Raw genomic sequence first — 19,199 nt, forward strand, 5'->3', positions numbered from 1 at the left:
AAGTATTCTGCTTGTTTATTTAATATTTTCCACTGATTTTGGTTTATTCATAATCTTGTATAAAAATTCATGAAAAACCTGACAAGCATTTGAAGTCCAGTGTGTTTCTAAAGCCACATGGACTTTGGAGTGCATGGAGAGGCTCCCTGCATGCTTTCAACCGCAAACAGGAAATAATCAAGAGCTAGGAGCTTGCAAGTACAATAAGAGCATGTTAACAGTCTTTTTAGGCACTGAAGTCTCTGGAGTCCCATGTCAGGACTCGTGATGAAGGATATGTTATTTATTTTGTTCACTGCCTGAAAGGATTTAAGACTACATTATTCACATTAGCACTTCCAGTCGAATTGAAACAGATAATAAATAAAATACAAACTTGTTTTCAAATTACAGCATCACTACTGCCACTGTGATTCAAGAAGTAAACCGGGCTACCAACATTAACAGGGCATTGTTTCCCCAAAACGGGTCAAGTACATGTCAAAATAATATAATCATGATGGCGTGCAGGAGACACAAACAGATAACATATTTCTCCAAAATGGAAAGTAACAAAAAAGCAAACAGGGAAATTGATGATAACTCTTGATTTAGCGAAAACGGAAAAAATGCTGATTCTGGATTATTACTTGGTCCCATAATGCTTGGTTGAAGACTGGCCATATAGCCCGTAGAAGTCCGGGTGCCTGGCTGTCTGTGCGGCTTCCATCATTCCCCTCATGGGAAAATGCTGCAGTGGCTGGCTTGTAGGTAGCGGGGCATGTGGGGGAAACTCCTGAGAGGTCATGGAGGGGAAGGAGTCCGACGCTGGGTAAGGAGGCCGGGCACGAGCAGCGGGGGCCCTGGAGCAGCAGCAGTTATTCAGAGTGCACATTAGTACTTTCCTCCCTTCGTACATGGCTTGTTGCGAGGCACCTCCACTGGGGAAATGGGAGGGAGGGAATATGGTCCCTGAGTGGTGGCTAGAGCTGGACCCTAGACCCACCATGTGATGGGCCGCAGTGCCAAGGAGTCGGCTATGGCCGGGCCCACCGTGGGGATTCTGGGAGAGGCCTTCAGAGGAATACATGGATGAGGCATGGTGGTTCTGATCAGCCAGGAAGGGTTTTTTGCTGGCGTAGAGCAACGGTGGAGGATCCTGGGAGGTGGAGTTTGTTGTGTTACTCTCCAGGAAAGACATGCCATATTTCCTTTTCTGTAGTCCTGAACCAGTTCCCATGTGAGAGCCGTCCGAGTTGCTGTGAGACTGCACGATCTCAAGAAGGGGTGCCTCATTGAACGGTTCTGAGAATGACAAGTAGGATTGGGGCAGAAATAAAACAATAGTTAATTCTGACTATACTAAATCCCAGAGATTTATGTTAAATATCTTTCAATATACTTTCTTCTTACCTTCCAGCATTTTTCGCATGTTTTTTTCTCTCGTTGAAAGTTCAGATAGCAAATTATGAGAATTGAGTTGGCCCACTTTGAGTGGAGGAATAGCACTACTCAGGTGCGTGTTTGACCTAAAAAAAAGAGACACATAATATACTGTGGATCAGATTCAGTAAGCCGTTTTCACCCTCACTTAAGGCTTGTGTTTTACTTGACTGGAAGACTGGAAGCATACTTTGCTTATCAAATGATGTACACCTACATGCACCAGTGAAGTATACATCTATTCTCCATGAATACACATTGTGAATAGGATTATATGAATATTTACCAGGGTCCTTCTATTTTAACTATACGCAAAATTAATTATGGTTGGGAAGAAAATATTTGGCTATCCAATGTTTATTGGCAGCAGAATGAGCGTCATTGATCCCCCCCCCCCCCACCTCCATAAAAAAAGGTGTGCATTAAAGCATCACAACTTTAGTTCAACTAATGAACAACCTCTTAGGAAAAAAACAAACAACACATTACTATAACAATTAAACAATCCCCCTATCAGTAAAGTGACTAAAGTGACTAAAGTGACAAGGAATAGAAGGAGAAAGGCTTACCTGTCCATTAGCAGCTGATACGGTTTTGTGTTCTGAAAAAGACAATAAGATGCTCAGGCCATTTAGACACACCATCTTTCTTGAAACATCTAACAGCTTTGTTAGGAGAACAGAAAGACACACTCACAGACAATGGACCTGCTGTAGTGTGTCTGTGTACATCCAGCAACATTTGTTTTAACCAATGACATGACATTGCTTTTGTGTTCTTGAGAATACAACACTGGATTCTGTGGATGCAAAAACTGTATAACATTTTATACAGTGTGTGTGTGTGTGTGTGTGTGTGTGTGTGTGTGTGTGTGTGTGTGTCTTAGGTGTTGTGTGGCTGTACAGACATGAGTGCCTTTGTACCTTCATGAAGTTAATGCCGTCTGCTCTTTTAAAGAACGTTTGTACTGAGCTCAGGAGTTTTTCTGCTTCCTGGCGCTTCTCATTGAGCTGCAGAACCTGCTGGGAGTTCTTCCTCACATACATGGTGTAAGTGCTCTCCAGCATCTGCATAGTTTCAGCCTGGTTCGCTTCTAGCAGTGCATGCATCCTCTGATACTGGGCTCTCGCTCGCTCCTTCAGTTCAGACACTGCATCCTGTGGAGAAAGGGCAGGATGGGGGCAAATTGATTTACAAACACATACACCCATTATCAAAGGCACGCCACTTCTTTTACATTACTTGCGGTTGTATCATAAAAAACTACTCACTTTTGATTTTACTATTCTCCCTCCAACCTGTCCTGTACAAGTACTCCAAAAATGCAATATCAAATTGCTGGAGTGTCAACTTTTACAACAACAACTTTGCCCTTTTACCAATTATTTTAGCAATGTATTAGCATAAGCATCTAAGTATACTACATCAATTACGACTAACACCATTGAGCAGAAAACACGTAAATGCCTAAGATAAATAAATAAAAAAGCTTCAATACAGAGTAATAAATTGACGTGTTTAGTTACTCTATAAGTTAAAATCTGTTTTCTTTCCTACTTCATTTTGCAGAATTTGTGGTTTTTGAAGTGGAAAAGTCATTTGCAAAAGGTATTTTCTACCCCAATGCACTAGCCATTCAAAGCTGGAGATAAATTCCATTTTCTTTTCATTTTGCAACAGTGAACAAAGGTACATTTCATTACAGCAGCGTGTGGACGAAATTATAGCACCAAATCCACACAATGACAAAGAACCAGGGACTGAACACGTTCTACGTGAGCACATGCCATGTGTGTGCCGTACTGTACCTTCATCAGCGTCTTGTCCGACTCCAGCTTGGTCAGCTGCTCATCAATGTTCTGAACACGACCATCCAGTCTGCCTTGCTGCCTCATTAGCATGGCCTGTTGAGACGTGACATGCAGGAGACGGATGAGACAGATGAACCACAACAGGAAGCACCAAAAATATAAAATACAAACTTTCAAAAATGTTTTGCTACTCAGCTTCTCTGCTGTGACCTCAGCAAACCCGGTTGCTATTCATGAGTCACTTAGACAATCTCTTCCACAATCCTGATTGGATGGAGGAAACAACAGCTGCCAGCGGAGACCACATATGCATTTGTCAATGAGGAAAGCACCGGCAAATGCAAACACAATTGCACAAATCCATCTGTGATTGCATTCAGGTTTGTCTTGAACCCTTCTCCATCAAGTAAAGTCCATTGTTGGGACCAGCCTACTTCCTCCGTGGACTCAGTTAGAGTGCAAAAAGAGCCATAGGCCGGTTGAAGAGCCGGTAAACATAATCCCTCTCCATTTACTGCAGGAGATGGAAATCAATCCACTGTCACAGGCTGACAGCTAACTAGGAACAGGGGAGGGCAGGTACGCTTTTTAATGAACTGTTTCTGCATGGGAAAGGCACCGTGCCCAAATAAGAGAAAACCTGCTGTCATGGCAACAAAGCCTTGTGTATGTATTTATATGGGAAAGCTAATGTGTATGTGAGGGAGCAGGAGGGCGCAAAAAGCGGGGGTGTCTCACTACCCCTCTCTGCTTTCTCATTTTGCCACATGCATTGCTCCCATTGTTTGCACTGGCCTCTCAGTGACAGATTGTCATGTCTGTGTGCATAATGCCGGGGTCGGCTCTCCCTCCGCATGAGTGTGCATGGGAGAAAGGGAACGGGAGGAAAAGTGCTATTGGAGCTCTGCTTGCACATGCCAAGAACGGACAGAAAGAAAGTGAGAAAGACATACAAAAAGAGGGTGAAACCAACAGAGGGAAAGTTTGAATCAAAAAAGAGAGATAGGGAGAATGAGGACATTCCTGCGGTCTCTAGTGAGTGAGTTTCAGGGGAGCTACGTTGTGGTATCACAGCAACAGCCCTCTTCAGCTGCTTACAACACTCATGGAGTCTTATGTAGAACAACTGGCCGGCCACTATGATACCACAGAGAAAACCTCCAACAGTCCATCTAGTTTCTAAAACAGAAAAAAAGACCCTAAATTACATTAAATATGAGCCAACATATATACTGTATCTACTCCTGCTTTTGCTTGTTTGCGCGTTCCCAATTTTCACCTGGGTCACAGAAGAAATATTTTCCAGGTCACATGGTTTACAATGTAGGGTAACTTTGAATATGACATGGACTTTGGACTATTGACAAATGATGCACTAACCAGGGAAAGACCACATCAAGAGACTCTTTTGGACCGCTTTAGCTTGGTTCCCACTAAACAACTTTCAAAGTGATCAGATCGTTGTACTGTTAATACATCACAACTCACTGTCTTTTAATCAGGTCTTGTAAAACTGACCGGCGTCACACAACAAGCTCTTTCACCAGAAGGAATCCCCGATGAGGTCTCCAAACTACTTTTTATAACGAAAAGACACCCGAGCGTAGTCATGTTCACATAATAGCCTGTTTCCAAATGTCTTTGCTATTCGCCCCATGTCAGTCAGTCACTGTGTTATGTTTATTCATCCAACCCTATAGGTGCAACAACAACAGACAATGCAACACAAAGGGAGGCTACAGGCCAGGCATCCCCTCCGCCAGGTTTCCGCTTCAACCTGTGTCTTGCACTCTCATTGGCTGTAGCTGCCTGACACACACACACAGGCGCTCAATGGCCTATGTGTGTGTGTGCAGAGCCAACACGGACTTGCCTCTGGTCTCAGGATTTTGTCTGAGAGCTCCAAAAACTGTCTGTTAAGAAAAATTCAGAGCCAAAGTTGTAGAGTGTGAACTCGGCATTAGGGATGGTGAAACAACCTGTATTGGCATAACGTTACCTTGTACAATTGTTGCTAAATGTGTTAGTAAACAGTTGCCTAATTACAGGAGACTTGGACGCAAATTCATCTGGTCATCAAACAAATGTAGGTCCAATACTAATTCTTCTTTTAGCACCATTTTGGTCTCTAACAACTCAATTCTCCTAAAGGTTAGTCAGTCCCTGGCTGAGTGTTCAATTTCTGGTCAGTGAATATTTCTACTAAAAAAGAAAAATTTAAAAAAAAAAAAATGGAAAGAATATATTGTTCATGATATCACTTCCTGCTTACAGTCCCACAGTGCAATGCATTGTGAGTAGGCTATTGAGTTTCTATTATAAAATCGAGTAGTGAATAAGTGACACAGCTGCTAGCTGTGCTAGCCAACTTTAATGTGGGTGAGTCGCTTAGTTTTAGCTCGCATCCCTTTTGCAGTGTTGACGGTCAGCATTAAAGGAGGTCTCACTGGAAACATCAAGAATGCATTTTACTTTATGGTAATAAGGTTGATGCAGCGTGAGCACCAGAGTTGGAGAAGCAAGCCCCAAATCATAAAATGATGAATTATATATTTTACAAAATGCTGAGGCAACCTGCCTGCCTTAAGGTAACTGTGTTACTTTGGAGGAATGTCAGTGACATCTACACTTACCATGCACCTCAAGAAACTACTCCTCCAGTTCTACATTTTCTGGAACTTAAATCCAGTGGAGTTTTTGACCACTGACTGCACTCCGGAGCAATGTGTGTATCACATGTTTCATCGGCATGACTGGCTGAGCAAGTTATGTTTGATGAAAGGTTGGCCATTTCACCACAGCATATATCAATGATTGAGGACACACAAGCACAGGGGTGAGGTGGGGAAGTTTTTAGAGTTTATCTTGGGTAAAAATAAATTAACAAAAGCAGCAATGAAAAAAAAAGGAGAAGACTAGATAAAATGTAAATGATGATTGAGGCCAAAGTGTTTTAATATACTTTACCGTGTATGTTGAGCCTTAAAAAGGTGCACACAAGTAGACATGCTACCGATAGCAGCTTAAGTTAAATGCAGTTACGTTTGTGCACCTAAAGGGTTGGTAACATGGATATCATCTTAATAACGTGTGTGTGTGTGTGTGTGTGTGTGTGTGTGTGTGTGTGGTGTGTGTGGTGTGTGTGTGGTGTGTGTGTGTGTGTGTGTGTGTGTGTGCGTGTGGTCCCAATTCATGTGACACATCCCAAACCTGTTCTAGGTTTCCTCACTACATCTCGCTTATTCAGTCAGTTTCAGCTCAACAATCATCTTCAAACAACCAAAATTGACACCTGAATCTACCCTGTTAACTCACAAGCCGTCTAGTTCCTTGGCTGCGTTTCTTGTCTCATCCAGTTTTTCATGTATTATATGCACAATACTTATCATACCGCACTTGTAATAATAATAACTGTCTAAACAAGTACATAAAGGCTCTTTGGTATATCATACCTTCTGTGTAACAGCTGTTTTCACAAAAACAGGAAAGAACACATTGTTGGGTTATTGCCATCGCAAACAGCGCATGTACTGCTTTATGTGACAAGGCCTCACATAATGGAAACTGCTTTTCTGTGCTTGGATGCTTCTAGCCAACAACTGTGTCTTCCGCATTTTGCCATGTTTCCTCCAATTCCCTTTTTTTGTCTTGTATGCTTGAAATAGCACAAAGGGGACAGGAGGGAACTGTCTGGTTGCTGATCTCTCTGTAGCATTGTGAAAGCCTACCTTTATCAAGATTAAATCCACCAATGATCACTTTCCCCACTGTCCTATTTAGGCATCCAGACACCCGCGGGTTGCCAGGAAGCTCATGTTTAAATGAAGAGCCTTAGGCTCAATGAACAGAGAGCCTCTTTCACAATCAACTGACAACTATTCCCCACGTCTGATGTCAATGGACTGCCCTCAGCATTCTGGGGAACTGACTCACTCCAGCCGAGATACAAGAAAATGCAAACGGCAGAGCTTCCATAAGCGATGGTTTCCTGCTGAGATGCCTGTGAAAAACCAAGGTGAGGCTGAGTGGGAGGGCTCCACCTCCGCCTGTCCCAGGGACAACATTACTATTATATTACTCTTCCTTTCTCATCTGGAAATTACCAGCAAGCCTGCAAAAGGTTAGCGTAAAAGTCTCCATTGAGAGCCAAAGATATGAACATAGCTACATTGGTTTTTTCCTTTTTGTTTATCCCAAAAGCAACAAAGTGCTGCCAGGGGAATTAAAAAATCTTTTTACCAAAATAGACCACAGCTCTGTCAGGGAGAACGACCTCTCAGTAAGTACTAAAGAGAAGCCACTTCGACCTCAAATTACTTGAAGAAGTGGACCAACAAACAAGAAGCCTAACTCTTGGCCATTGCCACATTTATCCGTATGAGAGTGCACTCTGTGTCTGAAGGCCAAAGCATGCAAAGTGTTAATCTGAGAAGAGACAGTAGCTCCGACTCCTGGATAACTCCATTTACCCTGCGAACATACGGTTGTCAAATAACAGAAAGATGGGTGTGTGTGTATGTGTGTGTGCATATGTGTGTGTGCAGAGCAGCTGTGGAAAGGGCTGAACAGACATCTTTTGTCCCAATTATAGCTCCGGAGCAACAGTTTCACCAAATATTTCAAACGATTTAGAACTTTGTGAGCCACACACCGGAAAGAAATGCGACTGTAACTTTCCCAACTGGAATAATACAATCATCAGCTTATTAAAGCCGCAACATGGCAGATGCTAAAACTAATCTGATTCTCACTTCCGCCCATTCACCGATAGGGAGAAACAGAAGAAATGTGTATGAGGCAGTGTGGGTGGTTGCGTTTCTACACCTCGCCACTTTGAAAAGAGAGTGAACTGAAATAATGTATAGAACTAAAAAGGGAAACACTGGAGTAGACACAACCATGACACCGTGGCCTTATGCGAGACGCCACATTCCTCCTGCCATCCTGAGGTCAGCCCTGCCAAGGCAGTTCATTATTCACATGCCGTCAGTGAGATTTACAATCATATTGGAGAATCCATTTTCCTCCCGTCTTTTCTACCTTTGACTCCCTGAATATGCCCAACTCCTAGTGATGAATAGTTCAAATGCAAAGTTATAAACTGGCTGGCTTGTGAAAACGTCTGCATATTACCGAAATTTCTTCTCAAAACCGGTACATTTCATTTCATTATTTCCCAGCCTTACCACTATGCATTTCCCCACTGAACAAACCCTGAAACTGACCAGGGAAGCTAACATAATACAACTACACGAGGATCCACCCCCATTGCTCAGGGGTCATCATTTCCGGTGGATGCAGATTGCATCACAGCACTTACCCGGGGGCACAGGGCGGCTAATGTGAAGGCGTGGCAGTGTGGAATGGGTGGTTTGATCAAGGTTAAAAGCTGTGTGGGACGTATGCCTGCATGTGTGTACGTGTGTATGTGTGTGTGTGTGTGTGTGCGCGCGCTATCATCTACCCAGAGGGTCGGCTTTCACCTGCCCAGTCGTTTCACATCAAATAAGAATAACGGAAGAAGGCAAAGAGGAAAAGGCCTTTAAAGACGACGAGCCAAAAGAAATGTCTGCTTTCCATGGAAAGAAAATGCATCTATCAAACCTTTTGACAGTCACCTGCCTCGCAGCTGATAGTTTTAAATGAATGGGCGAGTCAGAGAGCATGCGTGGTTACGAATTCATGTACCTGCATTTGTATGCGTTGCGTATCCACATCGCACACTGTGTGTCTTTGGTGAGTGCAGTGAGAGATGCAGCAGAACGGACACAGAGCCACCTGCTCTTCCTCACAGTGGAGCAGCCTGTACTCCTCATGACTGGGACAGGTCCAAGCGCTCAGCTCCTCGGCGTCCACTAACAGGTGTCCCGGGGCCGCGCACGGCTGCTGAAGGTGCGTCTGGATGTGGGTTTGGCAGCACGGCTCCTTGCAGCGCAGGCAGACTTTCCTAACGGGCAGTGGGGGGCCTCGTCTGCAGAGGACACAGTGCAGCACGGCGGGGACTTTGTCAGTGTTCAGCGCGTTAAACCGCTTCACGATGTTGGCGAGCTTGAAGTTCTTCTCCAGTGCAGGTTTCTGCTCGTAGTCATGGTTGCATTCGGGACAGCGGACCGCAGCGGTGTCTTTGGCCCAGGCCTCAGAGATGCAGCCCTTACAGAAGTTGTGCTTGCAAGGCAGCTGGATGGGTTCATCGAAAACGTTCAGGCAGATGGGACACAGAAGCTCCTCTTCGAAGCAGTTCTTCCAACTTTCATCCATGACTTCAGATGGATCCAAACTGCTGATGTGTGACTAAAAAGGAGCAAAACTGAGAATTAGTTTTAATATATGGATTACTGCTTCCTGCAGGGTGTTCTTTTCTATTTTTAAATACACAAATAAATACCCTTATTAAAATTAGGCCTACTACGGGAATTACGTCTTGGCCAAAAAGGCACAGAAAGATATTATTTTGTGGGTAAATACGTAAGAGGAGTAATAGCATTGTAGCAATGGTAATAGTCACCAACAACGAGCATTAGCAGGTGACGACTGACTCAAAAAGGAACAGCTCAGACGAAGTCAAGTGTCCAACGAAGTGCAACCACAGGGGAACTTCGACAAAAACACCTCAAACTACTGTTACAATAAAAAACACAAGGACAATAGGACATTTTGGCCCGTGGATTTCCCGTGTGAGAATCCGCGACAGGACGGTACAAGCTGTGGCGTTTGGAAAGCAAGTGACAACTTGCAACAGAATAACACTGGAAACAGGACTAACACAATGCCGCCGGGCGACACTGACATTATATTTTTACGCGTAGAGCCGTTCTCCTATTGTCAATAAAGCACCCTGGTGGTCTCGCGAAACATATTAGGCGTATTATTCAAGAATTAAAGCAACGTTACCAACTATTTATTCCCCATGTCGTGGCGGACTCCGGTGCACCTTTCACGCTGAGCTTTCGCATCCAGCCCGCGGGGGAGCTCGCGCCGCTCCGGTTAAGATTACAGCCGTTTGTCCGACGTCGCGCTCAAACGCCAGGATTCTAACGGATGTTATCCGGCTGCTTTCGCCTTTTCCCGTCAACTCTTTGACTAATAATTAACGGTAAGTGCGGGCCGTACGGTGACTCGTCGGTAGGGAGCTCAGTGCTTCCACACCGACTGCCCCCCTCCGATAACGTGACCCGTCACGGAGTTGACACACACAGACGGGGGAGGAGCCGAGAGGCGCGAGGCGAAGGGAACGGCCACAGCAAACTCTACCGGAGAGATGGGTAACGGCCGGGAGACGCTGCTCGTGAGACCCGGGCAGTCTTTGCACCACGAGTTACTGAAAGCTGGCCCAAACAGAGGTCCCCTGGGTCCTCGTAAAAGGGTCCGTGCACGAGGGTGAATATTGTACATCTATATGTGGCTGTAATAATGCTGTATAGGTCAGTAATAAGCCACCGTTGCACCGCTTTCACTGATGTACTTGCATCTTCTTTATTTAATTTTCTTGAATTACTATTTCTGCTTTGCTATTTTATTGTATTGAGTATTTACCAAACTTAATATTTGTGTGTTTCTATGTAACGTACTGGCCACAAACAAATCCCTGCTGGGTATGAATACATATCTATCTATCGATCTATTAAGCACAATAATTGAGTGGCCATGTTGTACATTTATAAACTGTTTAACTAATTGTCCAAAAAAATAGGCCAACACAAGCCAAACGAGTTTTTTTACAAGCTTGCAACAAAAACACTTGCTTTTATCTATATAAAACATGAGTACATTGTGGATCAAACAAATAATGCCATAAACTACTATTCCAAACAGTTATTAAAACGTGCCTAATTATTCTCATATTTTATAAAATATATAAATACTCATTCATTAAATGATCACCAATACATATGATTGTCTTAACGAGAACACAAATAAACTAGTATAATCCAGTGTCTCACAGTATATTCAACTTCATACACAATGGTGACATTGCATGGTACCATCAGCCTGTGTGTGTGCATGTGTGAGAGTCACATTGTAAAACACATGAATAAAAGCATTTACACACTTCTTTAAATAAATAAACTCCTTCTGCATTAGTGTTTCAGCTTTATTTGTGTAAATGCCTTCATGCTTTAATGCACTTGGGATTACAATCAAGCAGTTCAATCATAGGATAGTAATTATAAAATACCATATCAACCATGTCTAAACCTTACATTTGTCACTCTGAATTGAAGACAAACAAAAATAAGATGGGATCACATGTTGTATAAGAGTATATATTTGTAGTAAAAGTAGTCTTGGTCTGTTTTTGTGTTAAAACGGAATGCAACAACAGAAAAAGACTGAACGCAGCAGCCTTGATTTAATGTGACTTCTCTTTAACAACCCAGGAGCTTCAGGCAGCATCAAGAGCCAACCGAGAAGATGTGGTCCGTTCCAACACAAGGCACTGAGGAAGTTTACTACGACTCATTTTCAAGCAGGTACTACTGAAAACTAAACTCATATGTATGTGGCCACTGGAGAGACAACTTGAGGACACTGACCACAGATTCCCAGCCTTTGAACATTTACAACCGACTTGATGGGTTTCGTTCATAACTTTAGAAGACGCATAGTGATGCGAGAATACAAAATACAGGAGTCATGTTCTTGGCACAGTGGAAAAGCGGTGATTATACCAGCAGCATAAGAAAACCAGTCAGATGCCGGTTTGATTATTCCAGACAAACAGGCAGTGATTATCAATTAATCATGGTTGAGCTTGACATGTCACTATCATAGAATCAGGACACATTTGACACAGACTGTACGGGCAAAGGACTTGCCAACAGTTAAAACTTTGGTATAACCACAAACACATAAGAGAAAAATGTCCAGCATTTGTAAATACTATACACATGAGCTCAATCAAAAGAAAAACTTGAAAAAAAAGTTCAATATGTGACTTTTCCCATCTTTTCTAAAAGGCCAGTGGAATAAATAGAATTGCTTTTGAGAACAGCAACAGGGTTATCGCCGAGACACGGTGTCTGGAGAGCACAGGGTGCAGTATCAAATGTATTTATGATGCATATTTTGGACCTCAGACCTCTGCAGGCCTTACTGCAGCCATGACAACTACCTCATTTACCCTACAGCTTGTGTATCACACCTATAATGATTGTTCTTACAGGTCAACCATCGAGACAGGTTGGTTTGACATTCTCGAAAGCATTCAAGCCCAAGAGAAATGTTTCAAACAGTGTGGCTAGTCTAAGAATGCAGTCAAGAGAGTTTAGATCATCTCTCAGATCATGTTCAGGAGTGAAAGTCTCTGTCCGTCCACTGTGGGATCAACATGTCCGGGTGCTCATGACAGCTGAGGGTCGCTGCCTGTTTGGGGAGGTCTCCTGTTCATGATGTTCCACTCTGGAAGGGTGTGTCTGCAGGGGTTTGTATATTGGAGGTTTCTAGAAAAGAATTGTCTGTCTCATTGCAGTGGATTGTCAAACACAGAGTCCGGTAGGACAGAGATCTTCAGTTTCTTTTCTGGCCAACTGTACTCCTTTGGTAACTTTGTCTATACAAAGAGAAAGAATATACAAGGTAAAACAGGCAGATGAACCAAACCAGACTGAAAATAAGTCACGAAATGAAGCTGGTTTAACTTACCTCCTCACGAGTGTTGAGTTCCTGTAAATCCCCGAGCATCTGCTCCACAAACTCCTCAGTCAACAATATCTATACAAGGAGAGCAGACAGTCAAATTAATGCACTAAATATGAACTCACCACATGGAAACCTTGAGTTTATCTGTGAGTCTGTGTGTATATACCTGCAGCCATGGACCATGAGCTGCATATGGATGCTCTTCTGTGGCAAAAGCTCCTTCAACTCCAGTCGACACAAATGTAATGGCTGTGTCTCCATTGATACTTTTGTATGTAAAGTGTCTTCCATGGAGCAACCGGCCCCTGTAAAAGATTTAACACAGTGCAGTGTGAACTACAAAAGGTGCACATGTGTGTTTTCATATATTTTAGACATGACAGAATATTTTACTTTCCATGGGACAATTACTGGCAAGTAAGGGTCAAGTAATTATAGTTCCTATAAAATGTTTCCATGATGACTGAAGATGGACAGTTCCAATTTTAACATATACAATCGTTCGAAGCAACAGTGGAACAGTCAGTAATTTACAGATATTTTCAAGAATTACATACGTTTCCTTTTTATCTAACTTTTCTGGACTAAACTTCAGTCATTGCACAAACTTGGTAAAATAGTTTATAATAAATCAAGACATACACTAATGAAATGGTTCTTTTTAGATGTTTGCATTTGCAGCCATTATGATTATTTAAATGTAAAAATAACAGTGGCTTTGTGATTGAATCAAAAAGTGATATCCCCTAAATTAGACAATTGGTAAACATGTCAAAGCACTATATGTCTAATATGTCAGAGACATCCTTACATGGGTGCAGTTGGGAGTATATTTTTTATCAAGTTTTCAGATATTAAAAGTCACATAGTTTATCGGCAAGCTTTGAAGTTGTCACGCCCAGCGTCTGTATCACATAATTGGTCCCCTTTACACTGTGTTCTCGCACTTAAATCCTGTCATATCTCTCCATCTGTCACACAAAGGTCTTGTTTTTTCATCAGATAGAGATTACATAAAGAAGGTTCGTCTCATTTTGAAAAAAAAAAAAAATCGTACAGCAATTGCTTCAGTGGCATTCTGTCTACAAAAAACAAATTCCCAAAAATGTCACATTCAGAATAAAAAAGGTGAAACCGCAGTCCAGACAGTTATCAGCCATAGGTGAGTATATTTAAAAAGACAAAGTAAGCCAAAACAAATGTTTCTGCAAGTTGCTATGTCTTCATTTATAATTTGTCACCATAGGATGTAATGTTTGTGTGTTTGTAGCGCATGTTTTTAACCTTTTAAAAACACAAAACAGTAAAAAGGCAAATTTCTTCTAGAATTATGATCACTGAAAATCAGCAATTTAGCATTTATTACTTTTTTCTGAAGCTGCTTCCTGTCATTTGGGCGGGCAGAAAGACAGTCACTGTACATGAGTTACGTTGACTCCAGTGGCTCAATGATAGTCAATGTGCAGTCATAACTTTTGCTGACTTCTCATTTGTCAAGAATGAGAAATAAAAACAACAAACTTATTTGCACAAAACATGCCAGACAAATACAGGAGACCAGAGTCCATCTTGTTTCTATAAGTTACAAGAGGCCAACAATGAAGCCATGATGACCAATTTATCCACATCACTGATTAGATTTTTGTTCACTTCATGGTTTTGTTCACTTTCATTACTTTATTTTTTATTTTCTTGGCACTTTGAAATTGCATCAAAGTGAAAGTATGAGAAAGAAAATCAAGTTTGGGTTTGACTTCTGCCACACCCATGAAACAAGCTTGTAACTGAACTGAACTTCTTGTTTATCTGTCTGTCTAAGGGGGCATTTTGAAAGGGTAAGTGTGTGGGAGTAAAAGAGAAAGAGAGAGAGAGATGCAGTACCGCAGGCAGAGAGGCAACAGTGTGCCGGACTCTTGGTTGAATTTCAGATGGACGCTCTCCAACTGCCGTGTTCGGACCAACTCATGAGGAACAATGGCTGCTGAACTCTCACTCTCTAAACTGTCTTTTCGACTCCTAAGAAACAAACAAAAAAGAGAAAAGAAAGAGCGGAAAGAGTGGAAGGCAACAAAAGGCAAATATAAGTGAGAAAGTCTGACATGGTACGATCAGCTGCAAAATAATGGCCATGTGTGAAAAACAGCCATTGTGAAGGAAATGCAGCTGCTTGGCGGTTGTCTGTTCATGGAAATGTACAGACACAGATTTCACAACACCTGTCATGGAGCGGTTACCTGAATCGGCAGAAAACACAACAACCTCCACAGAAAAATAACAACAAAATTTGTAACAAACCGCCAATATTAAGCCTGTAGCCAAGAAACAATGGTGATAACAGTTGAGATGTCAGTTGCACTGTGAGTCATTGCACACGGCGGGGGGAGTTATCCCTTGTGCTGAGCTGAACCCATGTTCTGTGTGTGTGGGAGGAACACTTACTGAGGTCTCTCATGGCTCTGTCTCTGGCTGCTGATGGGTGGTATTGCTGCCTTGCTGTTGAACTCCAGTCCTTTTCTCAAGGTCTCTCTAATCTGCTCTGTGTCTGTCAACACACAGACAAAGATCCACATGGAATTATTATCATGCACCGCTGACAGCATGAAACTCCTATGAGCAGATTTGTTAAGCATTCTTGGATCTGCGCAGTCTCAATTAGATGATGTACTCTTTTCCCTCCTTTGGGACTTGGCATACCTTTTTCTGAAAGCCTCCGTGGCTGTGAGCCGATGCAGATGGATCGACTATCCTCCTCATCCTCTGGCGGTCGACTCAGATCGTCCCACACACATTTAGCGCTGACCCCACTTAGGTTAGAGCCCTCTGTCTCAATACCCTGGTCCACTCTCTCCTGCTTAGTTGAGCAAAAAAGATACGCAATCATCAACACTAGCTCGCATAAAACTCACATGAGTTAAACATTTTCAGAAATAAAAAGACAGTGAATAAGAAATGTCTGCAACAGGCGCACTAAATAGTGCCAGAGACCAAAATAATGCAAAGGTTGATTTGTCGATTGGTGATATTTTTATGTTTTTTTATTTAGTTATTCAAAGAAACCTTTGAGCACATCTCTGGTAAATACAAGGTTTAAAAGGGTATTTTTGTGTGACACAGAACTTAATAAAGACTTACTTGTAGGTGTGGATCAATGTCAAAAATAGTTTCCCCTCTCCTCATGTCTGTGATCAGCCAGGAGCCTCCAGCTCTGTACACAATACAATCATCAACATTAGTCCAGGGAAGCATTAACCATGATCATCGATCAAGCTTAACTAAGAGTTAATAAATAATCAAATAACTTAGCACCTCACTTGCTACTCACATTATATTTCTCAAACTGGACTCTACTGGATTTGACTTTATTTAAGTGGCATTGACGTAACCATGTTTTCTATTTTTACTTTAGTGCAATGACTGACCATTTAGAGGCAAATGTAGATATTGTGCTTGCAATAAATAATACATTATTCTATATTTGATTTCCTAATGTCAAAAAAACAAAAGCCTGGACATCTATAATGATGTGAGCTATGAAACAGAATAATTAGTTAATTGACAATCACTTGTGAAGAAAGTAAAGCAAAAAACTAAGACTAAGGAAAAATAACAAAGCCCAATATATACATTGTAGTTTTATGTTTATAGAATGTCTTCTTAGACATCTAGTTAAATCAAATACTTATACAGAATCATACTCACACTCTGACTCCACGCATCAGCTCCAGGATGCCCTGGCCGTTCCACTGTTGGGCTGCCTGTAGCTCCTCTGTGCAGACACCCACAATCTACAGGAGGCAATGCAGAGCATGAACGGGTGTAGTCTGCAATGTCCTCACTTTCTATTGATGGTTGGTACCGTTATGTAATATTGACCAAATGTCCCTAAGAGTTTAGTCAGCTACAAAATAATATATTCCTTGAACAATTTAGCACCTGTGACATGTGGCGTGATGCAAAGAAGGCACACAGAGACTACAACATGCTGAAGACTCTCCCAGCCTCCTTTTGCCATGGGATTGACAACACATTCACAGAGTGAACTTCTTTCTTTAAACTTTTTTTCAAAAATGAGATCACAAAACACACACTCTTAGGCTCCAAAGATGAATTATTTTACTGAACATCAAAACGGAATTTTGACATGAATTACACAAACGTTTTTATTTCATATGTTGACTACACATGAAATAACGTGAGCCATTCCGGCCAAATGTACTGAGATTTATGACAACCAATTGGGTCCTGTATCATCATCACTGATATTACATTGCAGTCCATGCATGTCCAAATTCCTGTTCTCTGCAAAAAGATCCCAAAAGTGCTTGACGTAAAGTAACACTATGTAAATATCACATATTTGAACTAACCTGGAGAAAGCTCACTGAGCCAAATGGTGTTTGAACTGGTTGCATCTGTGGGTCCTCAGTAAGCAACATGTGCTGGATACGAGATTCACTGTTGTCTAGTGGACTGTGCCACGATATATGGTCGCCACTACAAAATGTGTTTTCTGTAGAAGAGACAACAAAAGGAGACATTCATTTTAAACGTACGGCATAAAAAAAATGCTGTTTTAGGTCGTCTAAAAATTCCCACTTTGTCAGAAGTGCATTTGGGCCTGTACTTTCGTGAGCAGAGGAAAGCAGCTCTACTTCCCTACTTTTCACTATTCGATGATACAGAATTGATAAAGGAAAGTTCCAATGACAGGAAAAGCTGGGACACAGATCAGCGAGAGAATGGGGAAGCAAAATATGGCAAGAAAAAACTTAACAATTAGATTTCCATCTGAAGAATCTGTCCACTTGGGAGGTAACATGCACCCAATCCAGAATCATTGCAGGAGAAAAGCGAGGGGGAAGATGGCCAGGAATCAGTATTCATTTTGCTCAGGAACCCAGCCCACCCACGCGCAAATTGACCCCAGCTGGATAGCAGAGAAGGGCTGGGTGGTGAGAAGAGGGGAGCCTCCTTCTCTTTCACAGCTTTAAAATGCTCCATCCCCTCGCAACCACACTTTCTTGTGCACATTATAATACACGACTGAAGGATTTACAGGACTTAGTAGCATAGAAAATATCCAGTCACACATAGCATATACATTCACACACAAAAACAATGTATTGTTTGCCATTTGTAAACACGATCCTTTTAAAATAGCGAAGGGAAAGAAAAGGGAAATTAGACTTCCTGTCAATACCCAGAGCTCCAAAAACACAAATAATGTGTACTAAACCCAAGGATGCTGCCAGCAGCAGATGTCGTTTTTCTTGCATTTTGAATGTGTCAAAGGAAATACAACCACCATTACAAAGATCACATTCTCAGCATTCACATAGACCTGACAAGAAGAAATGCCAACTGCAGCCAAAAGAGTTGGTCCATCAAGAAACACATGCTCAGATAAATAGTTTACTAGACTATTAGCAAAGTGTGACTGTGACATATATTTCAGCTAAAGGATAAGCAATGAAGGGCTGGAAATAACAATGCTTTCTCTAACCCTTAACAAGGTGGTCACTTCATTGATTCGTTAATTAATCAGTTCCTAAAATGTCCTAAATAACCCAACATTTTATTTCCGGATTAATCAAACCTACTTTTTTTTAAATCTGACTAATAGCTAAAACTTTTAACTAAACTAATAAAAGGCCTTTATTTCCGTACTTATTTCCATAATAATATATAACATAATACCATGTTGACTGTGAGGGTGTTTTAATGTCTGTGTTCTCTTGCAAACATGCAAAAAGACCTGCCTTGTTTTGTGCTCTTACCTGACTGGAACACATAGCGAGCCAAGCCTTGCATAAGTTCAGCCGGCCAGGTCGGTGGTGCCGTCTCTCCGGTCTCCCTCTTGAGTCTAAATGTGAGCTCGAAACCAAACCCACTGGCCCCGTCTGCCCCTGTGAATCTAACACATGCACAGACACCCAACTGGTTGAACAAAACCTAGTGAGCCATTACGATTTCGTATTTGCATGAGTGTTGTGAAAATCACAATGTGTGTGTGTGGCTGTGGACTATTCTTTATAGCTTTCCATCTGTTCCATCAAACGTATTTAACTCCCCTGTGCAACAGGAAGTCAAGTATTTACATTAGTGCAGCATACTTACTCATGGACCCTATTATCCCCATACAGGTCACTCAGGCCAAAGCTGACGTAGTGCCAATGCTCCTGGACGTCCTGAGCTGGGCAGCCCGTGCTCCTATACATACTGATGTAGTCTAAAGGGTCAGGTCCCCCTAACCTGCAAAAACATAGAAGCATGAAACGAAAACCTTCAGCCAGGTCAAACTTTGTTATTGTTGTTCTGTTTACGTTC

General features: G+C 42.0%; 3 protein-coding genes across 6 annotated transcripts in view; 1 reads left to right on the forward strand and 2 right to left on the reverse strand.

The window, feature by feature from the left end:
- On the reverse strand, positions 1-10,446 carry LOC137779539 (E3 ubiquitin-protein ligase TRIM8-like). Its single transcript, XM_068567414.1, has 7 exons — positions 10,125-10,446; positions 8,922-9,524; positions 3,231-3,326; positions 2,346-2,579; positions 1,992-2,023; positions 1,393-1,508; positions 1-1,284 (listed from the first exon to the last, which is right to left on the reverse strand). Exons 2-7 carry the CDS (start codon positions 9,489-9,491, stop codon positions 626-628), a joined length of 1,707 nt encoding a protein of 568 aa, XP_068423515.1. The 5' UTR covers positions 9,492-9,524; positions 10,125-10,446; the 3' UTR covers positions 1-625.
- The window catches only part of zdhhc16a (zinc finger DHHC-type palmitoyltransferase 16a), a 21,961-nt gene continuing 13,030 nt past the window's right edge, over positions 10,269-19,199 (forward strand). Inside the window, exons 1-2 of one of the 3 annotated variants that reach the window (XM_068567420.1) lie at positions 10,269-10,326; positions 11,612-11,704. The gene's annotated coding sequence lies outside the window, so the exon portion shown is untranslated. Of the gene's footprint in view, positions 10,611-11,611; positions 11,705-19,199 lie in introns of all 3 variants that reach the window. The other 2 variants (XM_068567418.1, XM_068567419.1) reach the window with 2 other exon arrangements.
- Positions 11,316-19,199, reverse strand: part of sufu (suppressor of fused homolog (Drosophila)) — an 8,452-nt gene continuing 568 nt past the window's right edge. Inside the window, exons 2-12 of one of the 2 annotated variants that reach the window (XM_068567416.1) lie at positions 18,990-19,124; positions 18,650-18,786; positions 17,240-17,382; positions 16,572-16,657; positions 16,005-16,077; positions 15,567-15,720; positions 15,312-15,414; positions 14,754-14,888; positions 13,039-13,177; positions 12,876-12,944; positions 11,316-12,783 (exon numbers count right to left, since the gene is read on the reverse strand). In XM_068567416.1, the coding sequence (XP_068423517.1) occupies positions 12,694-12,783; positions 12,876-12,944; positions 13,039-13,177; positions 14,754-14,888; positions 15,312-15,414; positions 15,567-15,720; positions 16,005-16,077; positions 16,572-16,657; positions 17,240-17,382; positions 18,650-18,786; positions 18,990-19,124 (1,264 nt within the window). In that variant the 3' untranslated portion in view covers positions 11,316-12,693. Of the gene's footprint in view, positions 12,784-12,875; positions 12,945-13,038; positions 13,178-14,753; positions 14,889-15,311; positions 15,415-15,566; positions 15,724-16,004; positions 16,078-16,571; positions 16,658-17,239; positions 17,383-18,649; positions 18,787-18,989; positions 19,125-19,199 lie in introns of both variants that reach the window. The other variant, XM_068567415.1, reaches the window with a different exon arrangement.

Source organism: Clinocottus analis, unplaced genomic scaffold (assembly GCF_023055335.1).
Source record: "Clinocottus analis isolate CAN_PGR_092001 unplaced genomic scaffold, fCliAna1.0.p SCAF_8, whole genome shotgun sequence".
NCBI lineage: Eukaryota > Metazoa > Chordata > Actinopteri > Perciformes > Cottidae > Clinocottus > Clinocottus analis.